Raw genomic sequence first — 19176 nt, forward strand, 5'->3', positions numbered from 1 at the left:
ATAAGGGTGCGGATATCGACGTTACGGACTATAAGGGACGCTCGCCGCTCATGTTAGCATTGCTCGCAGGCAGGGAATCTGTTATCAAACTCCTGCTGCATTGGGATATTTACAAATTTGTTCTGACCAGATTGTTAAATACAGACCATTATTGTTTATAGTTAGATAGATAATTTTACCAGTGCGCTCGCCATACACCTGATTCCTGTCATATCATTATCGGTCCTCAAATTAAGATTTGGCTTCGGCTGGCCCTGAGCCCTATGGGTCTTCGGAAGGTAATGTCGCGGCCCGCTCGGCCACTTATAATGTTCCAATCACGTGATTGCCCCACAATACCACATTAAAGTTCACCATAAATGCCTACTCTCTATGTAATTGTCATCTCCTTTTCACATCTCAGATTTCATCAATTATCGCTATCATGGCATCACCCGAATCTCTCACCCGTCCTGAAGTGAGCACGATCACTCTCAACGAATCACCAGAATCGCACTTGAATGTTGTTGACGTTGGCCCTTCGAGATGGGCAATCGTGAGCAAAGTACAGGAGCGCACTAATATCCTGAGTCAGCGAGATGTTAGTAATGGCCTTGGCCCAGCATACGTGACTGAGAAGTTTCTTTGTTGCCCTATTGGCTCTAGCAATACACTTGCATTTATGCGAGTGTATAAGCAAGTACCTTATTGCCGGCACCGAGTTTAAGAACGCTTCCCTCCGGGCCACACAGGCTGTCAAGACCTATGAGCCTACAGAGCTTACCACTCTCAAGTCCCTCCAAGAGAAAGGCTGCGATGTTATTCCTCGGCTCCTTCAATATCAGTGTGACCAACAAGACGAAGACGATACCGTCCCTGGTGGGTTTATCACGTATGTGATATGGGAAAGGGTGCCAGGCGAGTCCCTCGATATGCAAACGTTTTGGGGTTATTCGTTCTCGGAGCGAGAAGTGATCCGGCTTAAGTTCCGCGAGGTCTACAAGTAAGTTCTCCGTTAATTATAATAATAGACCTAAAGCTAACAAGTGAGGATTAGGAAGATTAAGGCGTGCGGATACTGCCTATCTCCTGGGATAAATAAGGTCATATATCATAGGCCTACTCAAATGATGTATGTCCTAAACCATTATTGAATATTGCCCGAGCTAATACTTCTTGGCTATCTATCTGGATTCTCTAGCCCGTTTCGTACCGAAGACACCCAATGGTCCGATCGTATCTACTGCTCTTATGGTCTCGTTCGGCCACCTACATCAATGGACCAGTTCTTTCCTATTACCAGCGCTGATTTGAAGTATGACGACAAGGGTTGGAGATGGTAGGAGGACGGATTGCACCACAGGACAGGAGAAGAATTGCTACTCTATTTGCTCTGTTGATGATTCCTAATACACCTCTACTATTAGCTCACTTCTCAATTCTACCTAACCTTGTTTATTGTGAAGACTTTCGACTCATTTAGCTTCGCTCATAGAATCTTTGGGCTGTTGAATTTGCTCCTCACATTTGGCGGGCTCAGCTACGTCTGAGGTCGACAGCTTCATGATAAATGATACCAGTTGTTAGAGTATAGGGGGGCTTTAGATATGTGTCCTCGGTATCCATGGTATAAGGTTCAAGGCTATTTCAATTCAGTTGACAAGAGGTAGGTTATGTCTAAAGGTTAAAGGGGGGAAATAATACGAAAGTTTTTATCGAAACCCCGCGATAGAGTTGCAATGACCAGTGATCTCTCGCTCTTCGTACCTAAGGAAACCTCACGTTCGACAACGAACCAAATTGATACAAATACTAGGATCTAGTTTAGAGGGTGCAATTTACTGGCCTACAGGATGAGAAATCAATATGATAGACAAATCGTGATGATTCTGGTACATAAACATGAGGGAGTGAATTTCTTCCCTCCGGACGGAGGTGGTAGTAGACCCACGCCCCGCCCACCGATTTGTCCAACAGACAACAAAGGAGGACTTGGAGATTATCACTGGAGAAACCTAGAATAGCTCGACATTTAGATTGCCTTAGGATCGTTGGATATTGGCGAAGTTATCTCTAATAGCTGCGACCATCTGAAGCATATTGTCGAACTCGGCTCTGTGTTGGTCGGGGTGGTGGTAGGGGTGAATGCACGGGCCGGGACAATCAGCTCCGCAAAGTTTTCAGCGCGCATAGCGTTGTGAATTGCCTCGTTTCGGCTGTCGTCAAGGCCGATCTCGGCCTGCATCCTGCGGAGCGCCCGCTCCAAATTTTCAACCATGGCGAGGCCAGCCTCGGCCTTGTCGCCCTGAATATTAAGACGGACATCTAAACTGTTGATAGAGGACTGAGACGACCGGCCGCGCCGGTGCCCTGGGAATTCTCGGGAACAAGCGGGTGCTGGTAGAAGATGCATCAGTCTGCTCATCCGTTCCACTGGCAGTTCCCACATGCGGTAATTGTACGATCGATATCAAGAAAACGAACGCATTTGGCCCAGGGGCCATTGTTCGCCAGGCAATTGCCACACTCCTGCTGGGAGACTTCTCCCACAATCAGAATTAGGATCGATTCGACATTTGCGGCCCGGCTACCAATGCGCTCGTCGAGTCGCTTTCCGGTGTAGTTAGTGGTAGACCGCTGCAGTGGCTCTCGCACAGCCACTGCACCAGTGAGAAGGGTAATGGCTTTTGTTTTGAGCCTTCGCCCGGTGCGGGCCACCTTCCACAGCAGCTTCATTGCGTATGTGGCCCAGGGCCCGGGGCCCAGGATTCAAATCAGAGCCCCAGGCGGTTCCAATTGGGATCATTAGAGGAGCCCCGATGGAGTGGTGTCCGGTTTCTTCAGCAAGCAAGCTTGTATCATCGTTAGCCATTGAACTGAATGTGTCTGGAGGATAGATTACTATGAGTTGTCGCTAGGGGCGATCACCTGCTGGCAGTTGGGTAGGTTGGCCTGGGATGCGGCTGGGGTTGGCTGGGATAAGGATACTTCACGCTGGAAATGGCAGCTAAGGAGGAAGTAGAATGTTCCGTTCAGCCTCACATTGATCTTTGCTTTTCTATGCTAGGAAATAATACAATCATGTACTTGACAGACGTGGCGAACAGATGGTCCCCTCTTAGGCGTTACGCGTCCAAACCTGGTTCCGCATGCCTGTGCTTGTGTTAAAAACTGAGTCTGCGAGGGCTAGCAATCCAACATGACAAAGACTCTGACAAAATGACACTGTTGTACCCGATGTGCTTCCTCTGTCGCGATGGTAAATTACTGGAGAATACTCCAGTCCCCCATACTCGACCGACATCTGCCTTTCGCAGGAAGATTGTTTGCTCGTATTAAGAATCCGTATTTCAGGCGTGTCTCAAGCATGTGTTGCGCAATTTGGCCTATAGGTATATGTTAGTAAGAATCTCTGCCTATCAATTGCTTATAATACTAACCTAGTGCATGCCTCAACGGTTGTTCGGTGTCACCATTCTCAAATTTTTGAAATTGGCCCTTTGATAACGTCGGCATCAATGCGAGAATCAGATATTTTAACATCTTTTTTGTAATATTAAGCCAGGTTGCCGTCAGATTGTTCCATTCGTCTTTTCCCGGCTCGCACACCGAAAGGTCTCTGAAGTCCGGATTCTTGAAGATCATCAGAGCTCCTTGAGGGTGGGTATATTTAGCCCCTTCATCGAAGTCATTAGCGGCGTAAATTCCTGGGCCGAACGTGTCGGAATTTGAAGTCGATATGGCCGGAACAAAGAATGACATCGACAGCATCAGCGATTTCGGGTTGATCCCTCGAAACCATAGATCATCTTTCTCAAACCAAAGACGCCACGCAACTTTTCCTGGGCCACCATAGGGCATCTTGTCTGAGCTGAAATAACGATTCAGATAGCCCCGTCTCAATGGTGAGGGTTGGCCAGCCGGGAGGGGGCCCGGGGGCAGACGGGTGGCGAGATGGCGGAAGAAATCCCTGGTCAGCTTGTTTCCCTTGTTCGCAGTCGGCTTATACGTCGTCGTGGCCACCCACTTCCCACTGGTTGTTGACACAAGTCCCATTCCGATAAGAGAAAGATCCAGTACCCTAGTAAACCCATCTGTAACCGGGTCGTGCTCGAAGGAAGGGACTATCTTGATTAGCCCAGCATGTCCTTCCTATGCAAACCGACACTCGATCCCCTCGAAAGAACTGGTCTTCATCGAGTTTTCGTATAGCTGATTGGGACAAGCCGAGAACGACAAGCCACTGGCTTTCTGACTTTGGCTGAAGTGACTCGACAAGAATTTTGGCATAGGTGCAGAGCAACTTGAAACGGGAAAAGTGGTGAACGACGTATCCATCTGGGAGTTTACTCATGAAGATGAGGAAGGGACGGTACGAGCAACGGTTCCCTTGGTCGTGGAGAGATTGGAACGTAGCATCGATGACTCCGCGATTCTTGGGGCCGACTGGGTAGATTTTGGGCTCTGGCAACCGCGATTCCCAGCCAGGTTTTAGTGGGATTGTCATCCATCGATCCTCAGGGATGCCGACCACTCCGGGGGGGCTCACCCCAGACCTTGTATAACATCAGGAGGTCTGTCAGCTGAACTTGGTCTGAGTCTAAACCGTCCCAAAGGGTATGTACCTAAAGAGACCGCTTAAAAAGACCACTAAAAAGACCACTAAAAAGACCACTAAAAAGACCACTAAGACGACTACGGCCGTATAAGCGGCCGACTATTTATTCTTATAGTAGTATATTTCAAAGGGAGGCGGTATATAAGGCAGTACACCTAGGTATAAGATCGGAGGTCCCACTATATAACATAATGTATGGAGCGGTGTCAAAGCGGTCTAAAATCAGGCATAAACCAGGCATTTAAGTCGACAAGCCTGAAAAGACAGACATTTGACCTTTGGCCGTTGTGCCCCTTCGTAGTATGGTTACATGTAGCTCACGGGTTTATGTACTAGTATTATAACCCTACCCGAACAGAGCTCAGCTGCCTCGGAAATGACCTAAACTAGACTGCGGCATATCCGCTCCAATGGATATTGGATCGATCCTTACATCCGCAATTTGCGGATATTGGATATGAGTTGATATCCATATCCACACTAGTAAAATCTCGCTAAAATTACTAGATATAGTAATTATTTTGTATATCTCTCTAAATTTTAGTCATATGATCGCCTAAATAGGCAATTTCTTGGCATTCCTTAGCATATTGGCTGTGTTTGATATCCATTGGATATCCGCAGAAACCCAATGGATATCAGGTCCATATCCAAATCCTCAAGACTGCGGATCTTGGATATCAAGAAATATCCATATCCGCAGTTTGCGGATGTGGATTGTGGATATCCGCGGATATTGCGGATCGTGCCGCAGTCTAACCTAAACTAGTATATCTGCATAAAGTGAGTTTCTCGATAATTTATTATATAGTTACTCCTCGATATATTACTATATAAGTATTAATATTTAGCCTTTATTAAAAAGGCGATCTATTACATATCTATCTGGCGTCGTCTACTATTAATTACCTGCCTATTATATAACGAACCCCGCTCGCTTCGGCTGTATTATATTTAATATACCTATATTAGCTAACCCCGTTTTAGAATTAAAAGGACCTTTATCCTTTAAAACCTCCCTTTTAGAAGGATATCCCTATCTAAAATTAGATATAGATCTAGAAATAGATATAGGGATAAAAAAATAATAAAGTATTAAAGAGGAACTAGGAGTGGTTTATAATAAAGAAGATATATTTAGAACCCTATAAGAGGTCCTAAAATAATCTAAAAGGGTATATCTTTATATACTATAATCTATATAGATATAATATATACTTTATAGATTTAAATTATTAATTAACCTTTTTAAGTCCTAACTATACCTCCTATCTAGTATAATATATAAATAAAGCTAAAATATATATAGTATATATAATACCTTTATACTATAATTCATAGCTAGGATATAATAGATATTAATAAGCCGTTTTTAATTTAGTATCTCTTTAGTATTAAGAATTCTAAGAAATATTAGTAGTATATTTAATAGTATATATATTATAAGCGTTTTACTAAAGGTATATTGTTGGAGTTATCACGTGATTAGCATATGATTGTCACGTGACACTCCGGGTCCCAGGACTTCCAGTAGTTAGTTCAGATAGCTTCCTCTCTCTTCTTTTCCTCTCCAGAGAGTCCAATACAGTTTCCCCTGTATCATTTCATTCCTGCGTAGCCTTCTATCTCGCTAACAGTAAGATAGATAAGAGTAAAATAAGTAATATTATATTAAAAGGTTTTTAGTTGAGATTCGGAAAGGATCGCATGGTTTTTATTTTGTTAGGGTCACTAACGACTAAGTCCTGAATAGTACGGAAGCGAGAGTGTATATAAGTGTAGAAACGGCTCTACACGGAGCCGTCTAATAAGATATAAGATAGGTTTATATAGGAAAAGGGACTTCTAGGATCATATCCTCCTCTACTAAGCGGAAATAGGCCCTCCGTTTCCCTAAGGTATTATATAAGTGGATATATATAAATCCTAGGAGTAAAATTAAGGAAAGTTAGTATAATTAGATCTATCTAAAAGGATACGATTATATAGGTTCGAAATAAAGGAAATTCTTATTAAGTCTTCTAGAAATAGCTATATAAAGGTTATTAAAGCTTTATTAGGCTTAGTATTATTAATAAAGGCCTAAAATAGATAGTAAAGGTATAAAAATAGCTTTATAATAGAGGATAAAAGGGAAGTTAAAAGATATTTAGATAAAAGAGGGCGGCTTTAAAATGTAGAGTCTACTAATTTACGCCTATATACTATCTAAAAGACTCTTATTTCCGACTTTATAAATAAGATAGACCTTTTATTCCTAGTTAGGACTAATTTTTTTTCTTATATCTCTATTTATACTTCTTCTTTTTTTTATATCTTTTTATATTTATTAAATTTTATTCTAATAAATTTTTTTATATTAAAAATGCCCTATTATAGCCTTTATAGACGTTTTAGAGAGTCCTCTAAAACCGCTAGAAGCTTTATTATAGCTATATAGAGTTCTACTAAACCTATTAATACTAAACTAGGGTATATTTTATAGATTTTCTAGGAATTCTATAATACTAAACTTAGCCTTTAAGATATAGAGTTAGATACTACTATTTAGATTAAATAATAGACTAGAGAGATATATATAATATTAGGAAATATAAGGTTAACTAAAGCGGGTAAAATTAATATTAGTAAAGTAAGTCTTATATTTATAGACCTTTTAATATAAAGATATTAAAACGATAGCTTTTAATAGATAGGTTAGATAGCTATATAGAAATAATTAGGAGTATATAATAAGTTTCCCTTTCTTTTACACTCTTTAGAGGTTTTTAAAGGCGCTAAAGGAGATAGTATAGGTAATAGCGATAGTAATAGTAGTCTTATAGCTATAGATAATAATAGTATAGATATAGCTAGTTTTATAGCTATAGATAATAATAGTATAGTAGATAGTATAGCTATAACTAGTCCTATAATTATAAATAGTAGTAGTATTAAAAACGCTAGCGTAGCTATAATAGTCCCTACTTCTCTAGTCCTAGCTAAATATAGAGGGGATAGTAGCTAGTTATATCTATTATTTTTAAATATTAATATAGTAGCTCGATCTAAAGCGTAAATAGATAATAGTAAGTTTTTTTATTCTAATCGGGTTTATATAGAAGCTAATCGCTTTATTTTTTAGATAAAGGTCTTAACTAAGATAGCTTTCCTCTTATTTTATATTTATTAAGTAGTAGTATAGACTTTATATAGGACTATATTACTTCTAAATATATAAAAATAAATTAGTATTTAAATAAAGAGCCTAAGCTATTAATAACTATCTATATTTAGATAGTTTTAGGATAGCTAATTAGTTATAAAGCTTTAGTTAGAGAGGAGTGTAAATAATATATAAAGGGAAATAAGCCGTTTATATCCTACCGGATTATCTTCCTTCCTATCTAAAGATTTTAGTAGTCCTTAGCCTATATATACTACTAGTAGTCTAATAGTATAAATAAGTATACTCTTTATAAATATTTTCTTAAGTATATTTACCTTTGTTTTTTCTAATATCTTTATAGGCCCTATTAAGGATATTATTAAGAACCACTAAACTATAGGAAAAATACCCTTTTAGGTATATAACTTTATACGCCGTTTCTAACTAAGTAATATCTTCTTTAAGGCCCCTAATATATACTAGTACGCTAAGGAATAGACTTATATAGCTAAGAAAAAGGTTAATAAAAGAAAGGGTCGAGCTATTAAAGCTATAGCCGGTCCTTCTTTAGCTCCCGCTATTAAAAATAAAGGTAAAGGTAAGGCTATACTAGATCTTATAGCTCTAACTAAAGTTATAAAAAAACGCGCGGCTATTAATCTTTTTAGTAATAAAAATAAGAGTAGTTGTTGACGCAGTCACGTGATCAGCATGTGATTGTCACGCGACACTCCGGGTCCCAGGACTTCTAGTAGTTAGTGCAGATAGCTTCCTCTCTCATCTTTTCCTCTCCAGAGAGTCCAATACAGTTTCCCCTATATCATTTCATTCCTATGTAGTCTTCTCTCTCGCTGACAATATCTTATTATAGACTAATCTTATAGGATATACTCTAGTAATTCTAAATAAAAGTATTAAATAAAATCGATTCCTAATTAACTATCTATATAATTTAGTTTTAAAATAGGTAAGGGAGCTTAAAATATAAGTCTCGCTTCTAGTTTTCGATTATAATAGTAGCCTTTTTAATAAGCTATATAAATTCTATAAAGAAATTAGGAAAACTATCCTTCGGCTTTATCTTAAATTTATAGTATATAATATAAGCTTTAATATATTAATTTAGGTTTATAAAGATAGTTTTTAAATAAAAGATAATATTATTAGCGTCTTTATAAAAGGTATTAGTATTAGTATTTATCTAAAAAATAATATATAATTAAGCTTTACTTTTATAGCGATTTTAAATATAAAGTTTATAATAAATAAGTAAAGAATAATAGTCGGTATTAGCTTTAAATTTCTAGCGAATTATAGTTTCTTAGATTTTAAAATAGACCTCTTTTCTATTATTTAATATTAGGGTATTAGATATCTTTATAGTTTTATAAATAGTAGTAGCTTTTATAATTAGTATACTAGAACTAATCTAATTCTAGATATTTATAAAATAAAAGATAAGATTACTATATTTATAAATTATAATATTTTAATAAGTAGTAGTTTTATTATACTTTTAAATAAATATTATAATTAGAATCTTAGTTTTAATTTTTTTAGTTTAGAGGATAGTTACTTTATTTTTAAATTACTAGATCTTATCTTTTAATTTCTTATAATTATAAGCGAGTTTATAGAACCGCTTTTTATTTAAAGTCTAGTATAGATATTTATAGATTAGAGATTTATTTTCTTTATTATATTTACTAGTATTAACTAGTCTTTATAGATTAGAAATTAGAATATTTAGATTAAAAGTAGTAATTATCTTTTATTTATAATTTTTATTATCTTTAGATATAATAGTAGACTACTTATCTTAGTTTATCGGTAGGTTTCTTTTTAATCCGGCTATTTTAATTAGTCGGAGACTTTAGTTTAGGATTAGGATTAAGATTTTAGCTATATAATACTAAAGAATAAAAGTAGAGAGGTAATAAGGCCGAGACTAATTATAATAATAGTCTATATAGATATACTATTAAAGAAATAAGAGTAGTACTTAGTATTATATTACTAGCTAGATCTTTAATTAAAAAGAGTGTATTTAACGAGAATACTAAGTATAGAGAAGTAAAGGAAAAGAAAGAAAGGATCTTTAAGGTTAGAGATCCTTTATATGTGGGGTCCTGTCATATGCAAATAATAACTAAGGCGGAAACCTTTGGCAGAAACCTTCTTAGATCGTCACACTCCGGATCCTTATTATCTATATCCTACTTTCTATTTAGTAATAGTAGAATAGATAATAGTAAATAGGTTTATATCTATACTAGATATAGTACTTCTAGACTATATACTTTTTATAATATCTAAATTATCTTCTTTTTATAGTTTTATAAAATAGTACTACTAAAAAAGTAAGAAGGCTCCTCTATATCTTTAATTTCGAACTACTATTTTACCTTTTAAAAAATTTAGTCTACCTCTTTATCTATAAAAGCGGTAGTAATAAAGTTATTAATATATACTAGTAAAAACTATATAGAATTACTATATTTCTTTATATATATATATAGATTATTATTAAATATATAAAAACCGATCTTATTTAGCCTAATATTAAACTCTTTATTCTAAAGAGTAGCTAAATTATAAAGTCTATATAGGGCTTACTTTAACTAGTAGACCTAGCCTTTTACTCTAATATCTAGCTTTTAATACTTAAATCCGACTAATTAAATAATAAAGACTATTTTATAGTTCTTATATAAGATATTAAAGTATCTATATTTATTATATACTAAATTTAGTTAATATAACCTTCTATATACTTAGCGATATTATTTAGCTCTAGTATATAGGTAGGTATAAGCTCGAAAATCATACCTTTATTCTCTATCTATATCTAAAATTTTTAAAACTCTATTCTACTATCGATTCGCTAGATAGTTAGGTATTAGCCTTAAAGAAGCTTCTATCGTTTATAGAACTTAATTATATAGTCTATAATTTCGTCTTTTATTCGAAAATATAGGCCTTTAGTATATCGAGTATAATTATCGATAATTAGTACCTAATATTTCTCTCTATTAGGGCTAGGGGGATTTATCATCTAGGTATTAGTATAAGACTTTATACCTGGTTTCTCGACACGTTATTACTTATCTCTTAAGATCTTCTTCTTTGCTTTACTAAGCTAGCAAGCTTTATAATCGAAGTTATAGAGCTCCACTTAGTCTTCTTCTTTAAGAAGGATTGTATTAGCTAAAGAAGCGGCCATTCTTGCCATATATCCTAGGTTGCAAAGCTATAACGGATAATGATATATTCACCGCACCTGACTGAACACATTATTACACAAACTGGGCGCTAGGGGACATCGGTTGGAAAAGAGTTGGATCAATCCCAGCGTAATATGTGATGAATTCTCCCTATGTCACATGGCTTCTCCCCCATACATGTGTGTAGTTGATCACTACTCTTTCTTTCCTCTTCACACCTCTGTACACCACTTTACAGAGCTCTGGCACTCCGTACAATACCACTTTGTACAGCCTTTTCATGGTCTCGTTTACACCGTAGATCTTATCAATATGACCAAGCGATTCAACAAGCCTGCCATTGAGAAATAGCCCCAGATGCGGTCGACAGATCTTTGTCGAGGCAGTCTGGGTACTTGTTTCAAGTATGTGGAGGATGACGCTCTTCCTTCCTCCAGGTCGTTCCCAACGGGGAAGGGAGACCAGCAAATATTGTCACAGAGGATGCTTCATGGACGAGAAGACCGATCCGACTGTACTATATTTAACGTCCTGTATAAGAAGCCTGCTAGGCCCCAATCCATTTCCAAAGAACCTGCAACAGCTGGCCGCGGTTGACCGGTTTTCCGATATAATCATTCATCCCATTAGCAAGATACGTCTCCATATCTCCCTTTAGCGCATTTGCCGTAAGGGCAACGATAGGCACGTCGATGCCCATGCCTCTGATTTGCGATGTCGCTTCCAGACCGTCTATCACCGGCATGCTAATGTCCATGAGAACCACATTGTAGGACAAAGGCGTTTGTTTGACTTGTCGGACGGCTTCCGCCCCGTCCCCGGCTACGTCGATGCGCTGAAACTCAAGGCTTTGAAGAAGCTTGAGCATTACCGTCTGGTTGACAAGGTTATCCTCGGCAAGTAAAATACGCTTGCGGGGCGCAATTTCTCGCACTCTGTTCAAGAGGTCCTTTGCATCATCAGTTGAAGGAATGGCAGGTTGCGTGTTCGAATAGCCTGTGCCTACACGGCCCATCCTGGCTGTGAACCAGAACACACTACCTTTGCTTTGTGGCCCGGGTCTGTAACCCGCCGTACCGTCCATGAGTTCCGCTAAACTTTTGCAGATCGAAAGACCAAGGCCAGTGCCCTGGTATTTGTGGGTAGTGGAATCGGCAAATCGTGTAAATGGTGTGAAGAGTGTATTGAGAGCGCAATCAGGAATTCCAACTCCAGAGTCAGCAAACTCTGTTGTAATCATATATGTCTGTGGGTCTGATTCGACGGGAGAGAATGTCGTAGAGACTCGAATATAGCCCGTCTCCGTAAACTTCACTGCGTTCCCGAGCATATTCTGAACCACCTGACGATACCGTAAAGGGTCACCGCGCACAACTTTAGGTAAGTCCGGTGGAATCAAGCAGCTCAGCTCAACTCCGGGTTTTAAGAGAGACCTGCAGTTTCGCATCACAGCATCAAGAATGCCCTTGATTTCCACGACGTCGGAGTGAAGAGAAAAAGACCCAGATGACAGCTTCGAGTAGTCAAGGACGTCATTGATGATCCGGAGCAAGACCGAGGTCGAGTCCTCAATTATCGAAGCGTATTCAAGTTGCTGGTCGGTAAGATCGCTGTCCTTCATCATCGCGAGCGCAAGCTGCATACCGTTCATCGGGGTCCGTATCTCATGGCTCATGTTTGCTAAGAAATCCGTCTTCATCTTCGCTGACTCCTCAAAGGCTGCGATCATGCGTTGCTCGGCAGCCTTCCGCTCCGTGAGGTCACGCGTGACCTTGACGAATCCCACGTGACGGCCAAGTTGATGTATGGGGGTGATCAACACGTTGGCCCAGAAACGTGACCCATCTTGTCGATACCGCCAGCCTTCGTCTTCCATCCGTCCTTCCCGTAAAGCCCGCGCCAGACCTCTGCCTGGCTTGTCTATATCAAGGTCCGCGGGACTATAGAAGATGGAGAAGTGCTTGCCGATGATTTCCGATGGAGAATATCCCTTCAATAGCTCGGCGCCAAAATTCCACGTGGTAACGTTACCCCGTGTGTCGAGCATAAAGATGGCGTAATCTTTCACAGTATCGACTAAAATCTTGTAAGTTTCGTTCATGTTGGCGTGCTGTTCATCAGTCGCAACACAATGATCTTGTGGGGTGTTTTGAGCCTCCAATACGACGTAGATCAACGATGATTTTTCGAAAATTGGTGTTATGCGAAGCTGATAAATCAAATTTTCGCTCTTGACGTGTATACCGTTCAGTATTTGAACCTTTTCCGAGACGATAGCTGTATGTAACGCTCCATACAGAGTAGGAGTGTTTGGCGCAGGAATAGTGTGAACCGGAACGTCGCAAACGCACGTGCCTACCAGTTCATCCTTAGATTGACCCGAGAAGGCACAATGACTGTCTGAAACCTCCACAACGCACAAATTCTTATCAAGAATCAAGGTAGGAATCGGGTGATAACGATAAATCCGACTCAAGGAGGCATCGAGACCTACGCATTCCTGCGGCGTCTCCATCTTCTTCTCGTCCTTTGAATTTGAGCTCCGGTTGGGTTCCGCTGGTGCCGTCCCCTCTTCTCCTACAGGCGTTGTGATAAGAGGCTTGCAGGCTGGACTACTGGTATCGTCCACAGTAAGACCCTGGAGACCGCTAGTGAGAGCCATAGTGGCCGTCCGTCTCCGAACTATTAGTTGATACAGTGAGCAGAGTAGGCGATGTAGGTCCCAATCTAAAAAAAAATTTGAGAATGAGTCGGGTGTGGGGCCAATGAGGCGGCGTATTTGAGCGAATTTCTTCTTAAGACAGGTTAATGAAAAAAAAAAGAGGGTTAGGGGCACGCTGAAGTAATGCGGCTAGTGGAGCAAAGAACGAACCAGCCGAGGGGTGGGGGCCTACTGCTCTGGTACACGCGGTATGCATCATCGGCGGGGCCCTACATAGGCAGATGTTCTTTCAGAAACAGGGTGGCGCCTCATACGTCATTAGCCGTCAGATCCTGACCATTCATATGCGACTAAAGTACGCAGGATCATCCACTGGTTGTAAGTGGGTGGCTCATCCTTCCGAATCATGTCCGCAAAATTGCCAAGATGCATGGTCGTATCAATTTTGGCGTGTATTATTATACAGATAACTAGAACACGAGCTTTGCTTCCACCATAGAGTACTTTGTGCTAGAGGGAGCCATTTCTGTGTATGCGATATCACAGATCTCTGCAACCGTGATCTACGCCTCTGGAAGTTTGTTGGACTATATTGTCATCCACCACGACCTTCGAGCCTTTACTATTGACCCAAAGAATACGAGTGATAAAACATAGGTCGATCTCTAGTTTATCCGCAAGCCTACCTTTTAAGGTTGAGAGACATGCGATCCCTAAGGTATATTGCATAATGGTTGCCCTGAGGCTGCTTCCCGCTTCAGTGAACTGGACGTAAATGTATGCAACTACGACAAACTAAGCAAATGAAGAACAAAGTCTGCTTTATTATAGTACGAACCATACTTGGAAGAGTGACTTGTAGGGCTTGGAAAGCCCTACTCGGAAGGTCTAATAGAAAGTTTTGTCATTTTGGGCGGACGTTCTTAGCAGTTAGGGCTATAGAGGTCCAATTGTACGTTAGCGATTGAGCCGCTCCTTCGGAGGCTAAGTTCATAGTAGGTATGCCGTATTAGGTTTTTTAAGACTCCAATTTTTATGGAAGTACTTGGTCCATATGGTAAAGAGATAGGATAAAGATCTGTATCATCCTTGACGTTACCACGGGGACCATGTACACTCACTGGACGGGCCGATAAAAGGATCTCAGCCGTTATAGGCAACTCGGCGTGAAGGTCTTTATCCGACACGGGGCTTTTGGGCGAACTTAAACACCACTTACGCGTCGTCTGAGGCTGAATATCGTATTACCCATCGTTCATCAGACTGTTCTTATGATTTCGTCTATCAAAGTCCACACTTGTCTCTCTATCAAATAATTTGTTTGCTAAGCTTCTCAATTATTTCCTTAACATGTGTCTTGTCATTCATGAGTTTCGTTCGGCACCCTAATCCCCAAGGAGCCTCACCACATAGTAGCACATTTTCGACTCGTCCTCTAAGGTCTTGATATTGTCATACAATCGCAGCATTTTTCTTTTTGTATATAGCCTGACCTGTACCCCTTTCGCCCCTATTGAGCGGCTGAAATCAGTTGATACGAAGTTTAACCTCAGCGAAATTCCAGCCTTATAGACTTTCGTGGTCGAAACAGCTGTCCAGGTGACAAAACCATTAACACAAGCTTTTCAGGCTGTATCTGGTAATGTTCCTGGTTTCTAACATCGCCCCAGGAAGGATCGACTTACTTGCCAGCTAAGGTCCTGCCTTTGCGCTCATAGGCTTCTTTCGCGCCTCGACCTTCTTTCCATAGCTGCGACGACGAACCTGGATTTGAAGGATACATGCACGAACGTTCCATATTCAAGAAACCCAGCTGACTTTGTGTGTGAGGTAGAGTCTGATACGGTGAGGCAGTATGTTTGGCCTTTGTTGAGGTATGTCTGGACTTTCGTTGGCATGCCAAAGCACTGCTGCCAGGGCTTGCAGCGTCGCATGGTAACGAACATGGTAACGAACATGGTAACGAACATGGTAATGAAATCTATCAAGGATATTAATAAAAAGTATGTAGCGTGGGTTGGGCCTAGGCGTACTTTTCTCCGCCGCCATATGGCCAGTGTTCGCTGACAGCCTCGGATGTGGCGCTGTCAAAACTTGAGTCTGGTTGTTCATTGGAACCGTCGGTCAAAACATACTGATCGGTGCCGTCTGCTGTCCCTATCCAGGATCGCGGTGCATAATAGTCCTAGATATATCGTCCGCCTGTCCAAAATATGTATTGTTGATGAATTCTCTCTACGTCACGTGACCTATTCCCCATATACGTAGTCTGCACTACTTCCTTTCCTCTGTGTCTCTTACATAGCTCTTTGCACAATTCCACGTTGTATAGCCTCTTTATGATCTCCTTCACACAGTAGATCTTATCAATTGTCGCATAGCCAACGTTGGGAATCAACCAGCGAAGGGAAGCAATCCGGCCCGTTCAAGAAATCTGCGATCACGTGGGATTGATTCAGCAAGAAGGGGCAAACAATTCGCATTCCATCGTATCATTGGAGAACGAAGGCCTCCTGCCTTATTGTGAAAGACCGCTCCCGACCCTGGTAGATTGCAATTGTGGAATGTCTCGTACTTTCGGGCACAAACCATCGGGGTGAACGGATCGATGCATGGAAATTGTGGGCAACCCGGCTGGCTTAGAGAGCACTGAACTGCAGACTTGCATGCTTCTTAGAATTTCTTCCTCCCAACGGCCATCAGAACCGACGCAGAATATGAAGCAGTGAGTTGCTGGGCTGCTCAATACCTCCCCGGGATAATAACTTGAGAAGGAAATGCCAGGTTGCTCTCGTGGTGCTTACCACCATGAAGAATACTAAAAGGGACCTCCCATAAGCAGATGGGGGGTAAAGTAAGGGGCTGCTGGAAAGAAAGAGCGGAAGGCCTATAACCCATAACTTTTATGATATGTCTTTTCGGCAGCAAGTGGCTGGACTAAGCTATGTTAGGCAAGGGCGCATACACTTACCGTGAAACTAGAATGACTAATTGCCGGAAATACACAACCCACTAGTTATACCATATTCTGCTATGATCTGACTCAATCCGCTTTTGCCAAGGCCTTAAACAGGTCATAACATAACCAATACATTACGGTAATCTAACGGTACTAGAAAATATTTGGTCCATTGGATAAAGTGGACTGTACGATGTCCTTAAATCCCCTGTCGAACTGGCCCTGGTGATGTTTGTAAGCAGAAAGTGCTGGCCTCACAAAAAAAGCGCGACGCTGTTGCTATGCCGCGCATTTGTGAGCTGGGCATGGAAATGGGCCGCAATAGGGCGTTTAAGCCGTGGCTATGAAAGCATCAGTCCTCGTTAGTGAGGGTTGTGGAGCCGTGAGACTTCAATCAGATGATGCTAAGAAGCAAGCTGACTTGCTGACCCCGCAGCTTTATCCCCTGGTATTTTCTCCATGGCTCCCATCAATACAGTAGAATACGAAAACAGTTTACCTCGCAGACACTTAGGCTTAGTCTCTCGGCCTGTACCCGCCACCAGTAGACAAAATGGGCGACGACACTGTGCGACACTAGGCCGGTCTTGCAGCCAATTCAAGAGGCGAGGAACAAGTCTAATAGATCGTTCACCCCACGCGGCCCATGCAAAACGCATACCTTCCGAGTGGAAATCGTCTAGCAAAGGCGGTCGTCTGCCAAGGTCTGACAGGCCTTTGTGCGATCGTAATCGTGACAATAATACTGTAGGTAAGTCGAGCTGAATTCTTGACGATAGTTGCGATTCCAACTTGTAGATCATCTTTCTGATCTAGGATCGCAGCAGTGTTCCCACAAAGCGGGGCGACCCCACACAAAACTCCATGGTATGCAGAGATACAATACAGGAAATTCGAAGAGCTGTTGTCACACGAATATCTTTACCTTGGTCCCTGCATTTGCAAATTGAGTTTTGGGAGAACCAAGAGTCAGTTTCCAAGAGTCAGTTTCCAAAAGCCTGGGACTAGACCGACCGCCGGTCTGGAACTAATATACTCGGGAAACCATAAAAGCTGAGCCAACTCCGAGTTACCGCCAGGAATTCTTTGATGGCGGTAAGACGCCCACGTCAACTCGACCTTGCTTAGGGAAATGATCTGCGGGTTATTAGAGGTCTGCTCGATGTAGGCAGGCATTCCTACGCACGACAAAAGTCTGATAGTTTTACATTTATAAAGTCAAGATTCTGCTCCACATACCCGAAGCTGATCCATGATCATTTCCAGTGGGCGTTCTCGTACTTCCGAGTATTTCTGTATACGTCATAGCATCCTGCCATGCCCAGATCCAGGTTTAACAACAATATCATCTCCACGGTGGTGCCGATTAGCCATCTTTATCTAGGGGATGATGAGACAGACTACCTTGGAAAATGTTTTACTGGAGAGGTAGAAAGCGTTCGCCTCACATTTGAGGATCAATATGGCCGAATCCGGGACCTGCAGTGCGAAATTGCTGAAGATGTGGACTTCCGCCCTAACGAAGGCGTTGTGCTATTAGAACATCAGAGTGAGTAGTCCTACCATACGGAATTAATAAACTACCACTGACCATCCATTTCTAGGGGTCCATAAGTTTTACCTTCAACAAGGCAGCAAAAAGACTTGGCTACTTTAAAGCATGCAGCTAAACTTTCCTGGACGTGAGTTGCGGACGTGATGCCTATGTGCCTGGAAACATAGACGCGATTTCGGAAGTAATACACTGTTTCTACACAAGCATATTGATAGTAAACCTACTCGTAAAGCATTATACTGAATGGAGGTCGATAAGAGGGAGATATTGGCGGGCAGGCTGACCAAGTCCACGTCGTCCGCAATTGCATGGCGTATATCCCTAGTCCCCACAGACATACTGTGTGTGAATAACCCAACAGGAGCCAAGTGCAGATGACGCCACTTATAATTGTCAAAGATGCTTAGCGGCGCGGTTTCGTATGTGCAATGTACTGCGGCCATAGGACCAGAAGAGCGACTACTTTCGACGTTATCCGGCTGAAGCTGCCGGACATAGCGCCTCAAACACCAGAGGTTGATTCGGGAAAGGCTGTAGTTGACCGCGCAATAGATGGGAAGTCGGAGGGACACACTAGCGACCTGCACACCACTGATCTCCCGGTCATGGGAACGGGCGTTAATGTATCGGAGAATCCCTCACACCTTTTCCTTGAAGCCGTAGGTCACTTGCGCTAGTGGTTCAGCAACATTTGCCTTGTCGATGGACTTCTTTAATAGAGCCGCCTTGGCAATTTACCTGCCATGAGGAGGCATCGTCTTTCGTGGTGTAAGCGTAATTCCTGATGTAGTAAATCAGCAACAAGGACATGCAAATTGTTTGGAATCCAACGATGTCACGGTTGGAATTGGCACGGCTGGCGACGGCCGGATTCCACGGATTTATCCGGGGCTGATTAGGAGCGATGTGAACCAGTCCAAAATCATCTACCTTAGAGGTAGGAACGAGATCGCGAGACATGCTGAATCGACAAACACTTTTTTTCTGAACTACGTTTGGCGGTCCTTGAAACATGCGGCGTGGTGGCTTCT

At 41.4% G+C, this 19176-nt stretch overlaps 6 protein-coding genes across 6 annotated transcripts; 1 reads left to right on the plus strand and 5 right to left on the minus strand.

Annotated features, from left to right (window-relative positions):
- Nucleotides 1–424: 424 nt before the first annotated feature.
- On the plus strand, nucleotides 425–1322 carry N7519_000556 (uncharacterized protein; the record flags this gene model as incomplete). Its single annotated transcript, XM_057287334.1, has 4 exons — nucleotides 425–580; nucleotides 669–982; nucleotides 1037–1111; nucleotides 1181–1322. The coding sequence occupies 4 exons, from the start codon at nucleotides 425–427 to the stop codon at nucleotides 1320–1322; spliced, it is 687 nt and encodes a 228-aa protein (XP_057153417.1).
- Nucleotides 1323–2011: 689 nt separating this feature from the next.
- Nucleotides 2012–2715, minus strand: N7519_000557 (DUF3716 domain-containing protein; the record flags this gene model as incomplete). Its single annotated transcript, XM_057287335.1, has 2 exons — nucleotides 2012–2376; nucleotides 2427–2715. 2 exons carry the CDS (start codon nucleotides 2713–2715, stop codon nucleotides 2012–2014), a joined length of 654 nt encoding a protein of 217 aa, XP_057153418.1.
- Nucleotides 2716–3097: 382 nt separating this feature from the next.
- Nucleotides 3098–4486, minus strand: N7519_000558 (uncharacterized protein; the record flags this gene model as incomplete). Its single annotated transcript, XM_057287336.1, is given in 4 exon segments — nucleotides 3098–3227; nucleotides 3248–3365; nucleotides 3420–4131; nucleotides 4142–4486. 4 exon segments carry the CDS (start codon nucleotides 4484–4486, stop codon nucleotides 3098–3100), a joined length of 1305 nt encoding a protein of 434 aa, XP_057153419.1.
- Nucleotides 4487–11516: 7030 nt separating this feature from the next.
- On the minus strand, nucleotides 11517–13631 carry N7519_000559 (uncharacterized protein; the record flags this gene model as incomplete). The annotated part of the gene is made up of 1 exon (XM_057287337.1): nucleotides 11517–13631. One exon carries the CDS (start codon nucleotides 13629–13631, stop codon nucleotides 11517–11519), a length of 2115 nt encoding a protein of 704 aa, XP_057153420.1.
- A 1692-nt stretch (nucleotides 13632–15323) lies between these two features.
- On the minus strand, nucleotides 15324–15601 carry N7519_000560 (uncharacterized protein; the record flags this gene model as incomplete). The annotated part of the gene is given in 2 exon segments (XM_057287338.1): nucleotides 15324–15395; nucleotides 15413–15601. The coding sequence occupies 2 exon segments, from the start codon at nucleotides 15599–15601 to the stop codon at nucleotides 15324–15326; spliced, it is 261 nt and encodes an 86-aa protein (XP_057153421.1).
- Nucleotides 15602–18783: 3182 nt separating this feature from the next.
- On the minus strand, nucleotides 18784–19105 carry N7519_000561 (uncharacterized protein; the record flags this gene model as incomplete). Its single annotated transcript, XM_057287339.1, has 2 exons — nucleotides 18784–18855; nucleotides 18884–19105. 2 exons carry the CDS (start codon nucleotides 19103–19105, stop codon nucleotides 18784–18786), a joined length of 294 nt encoding a protein of 97 aa, XP_057153422.1.
- Nucleotides 19106–19176: the final 71 nt, after the last annotated feature.

Source organism: Penicillium mononematosum (assembly GCF_028829835.1).
Source record: "Penicillium mononematosum strain IBT 11891 chromosome Unknown utg000001l:1.0-4488741.0:1.0-4491989.0, whole genome shotgun sequence".
Lineage (NCBI taxonomy): Eukaryota > Fungi > Ascomycota > Eurotiomycetes > Eurotiales > Aspergillaceae > Penicillium > Penicillium mononematosum.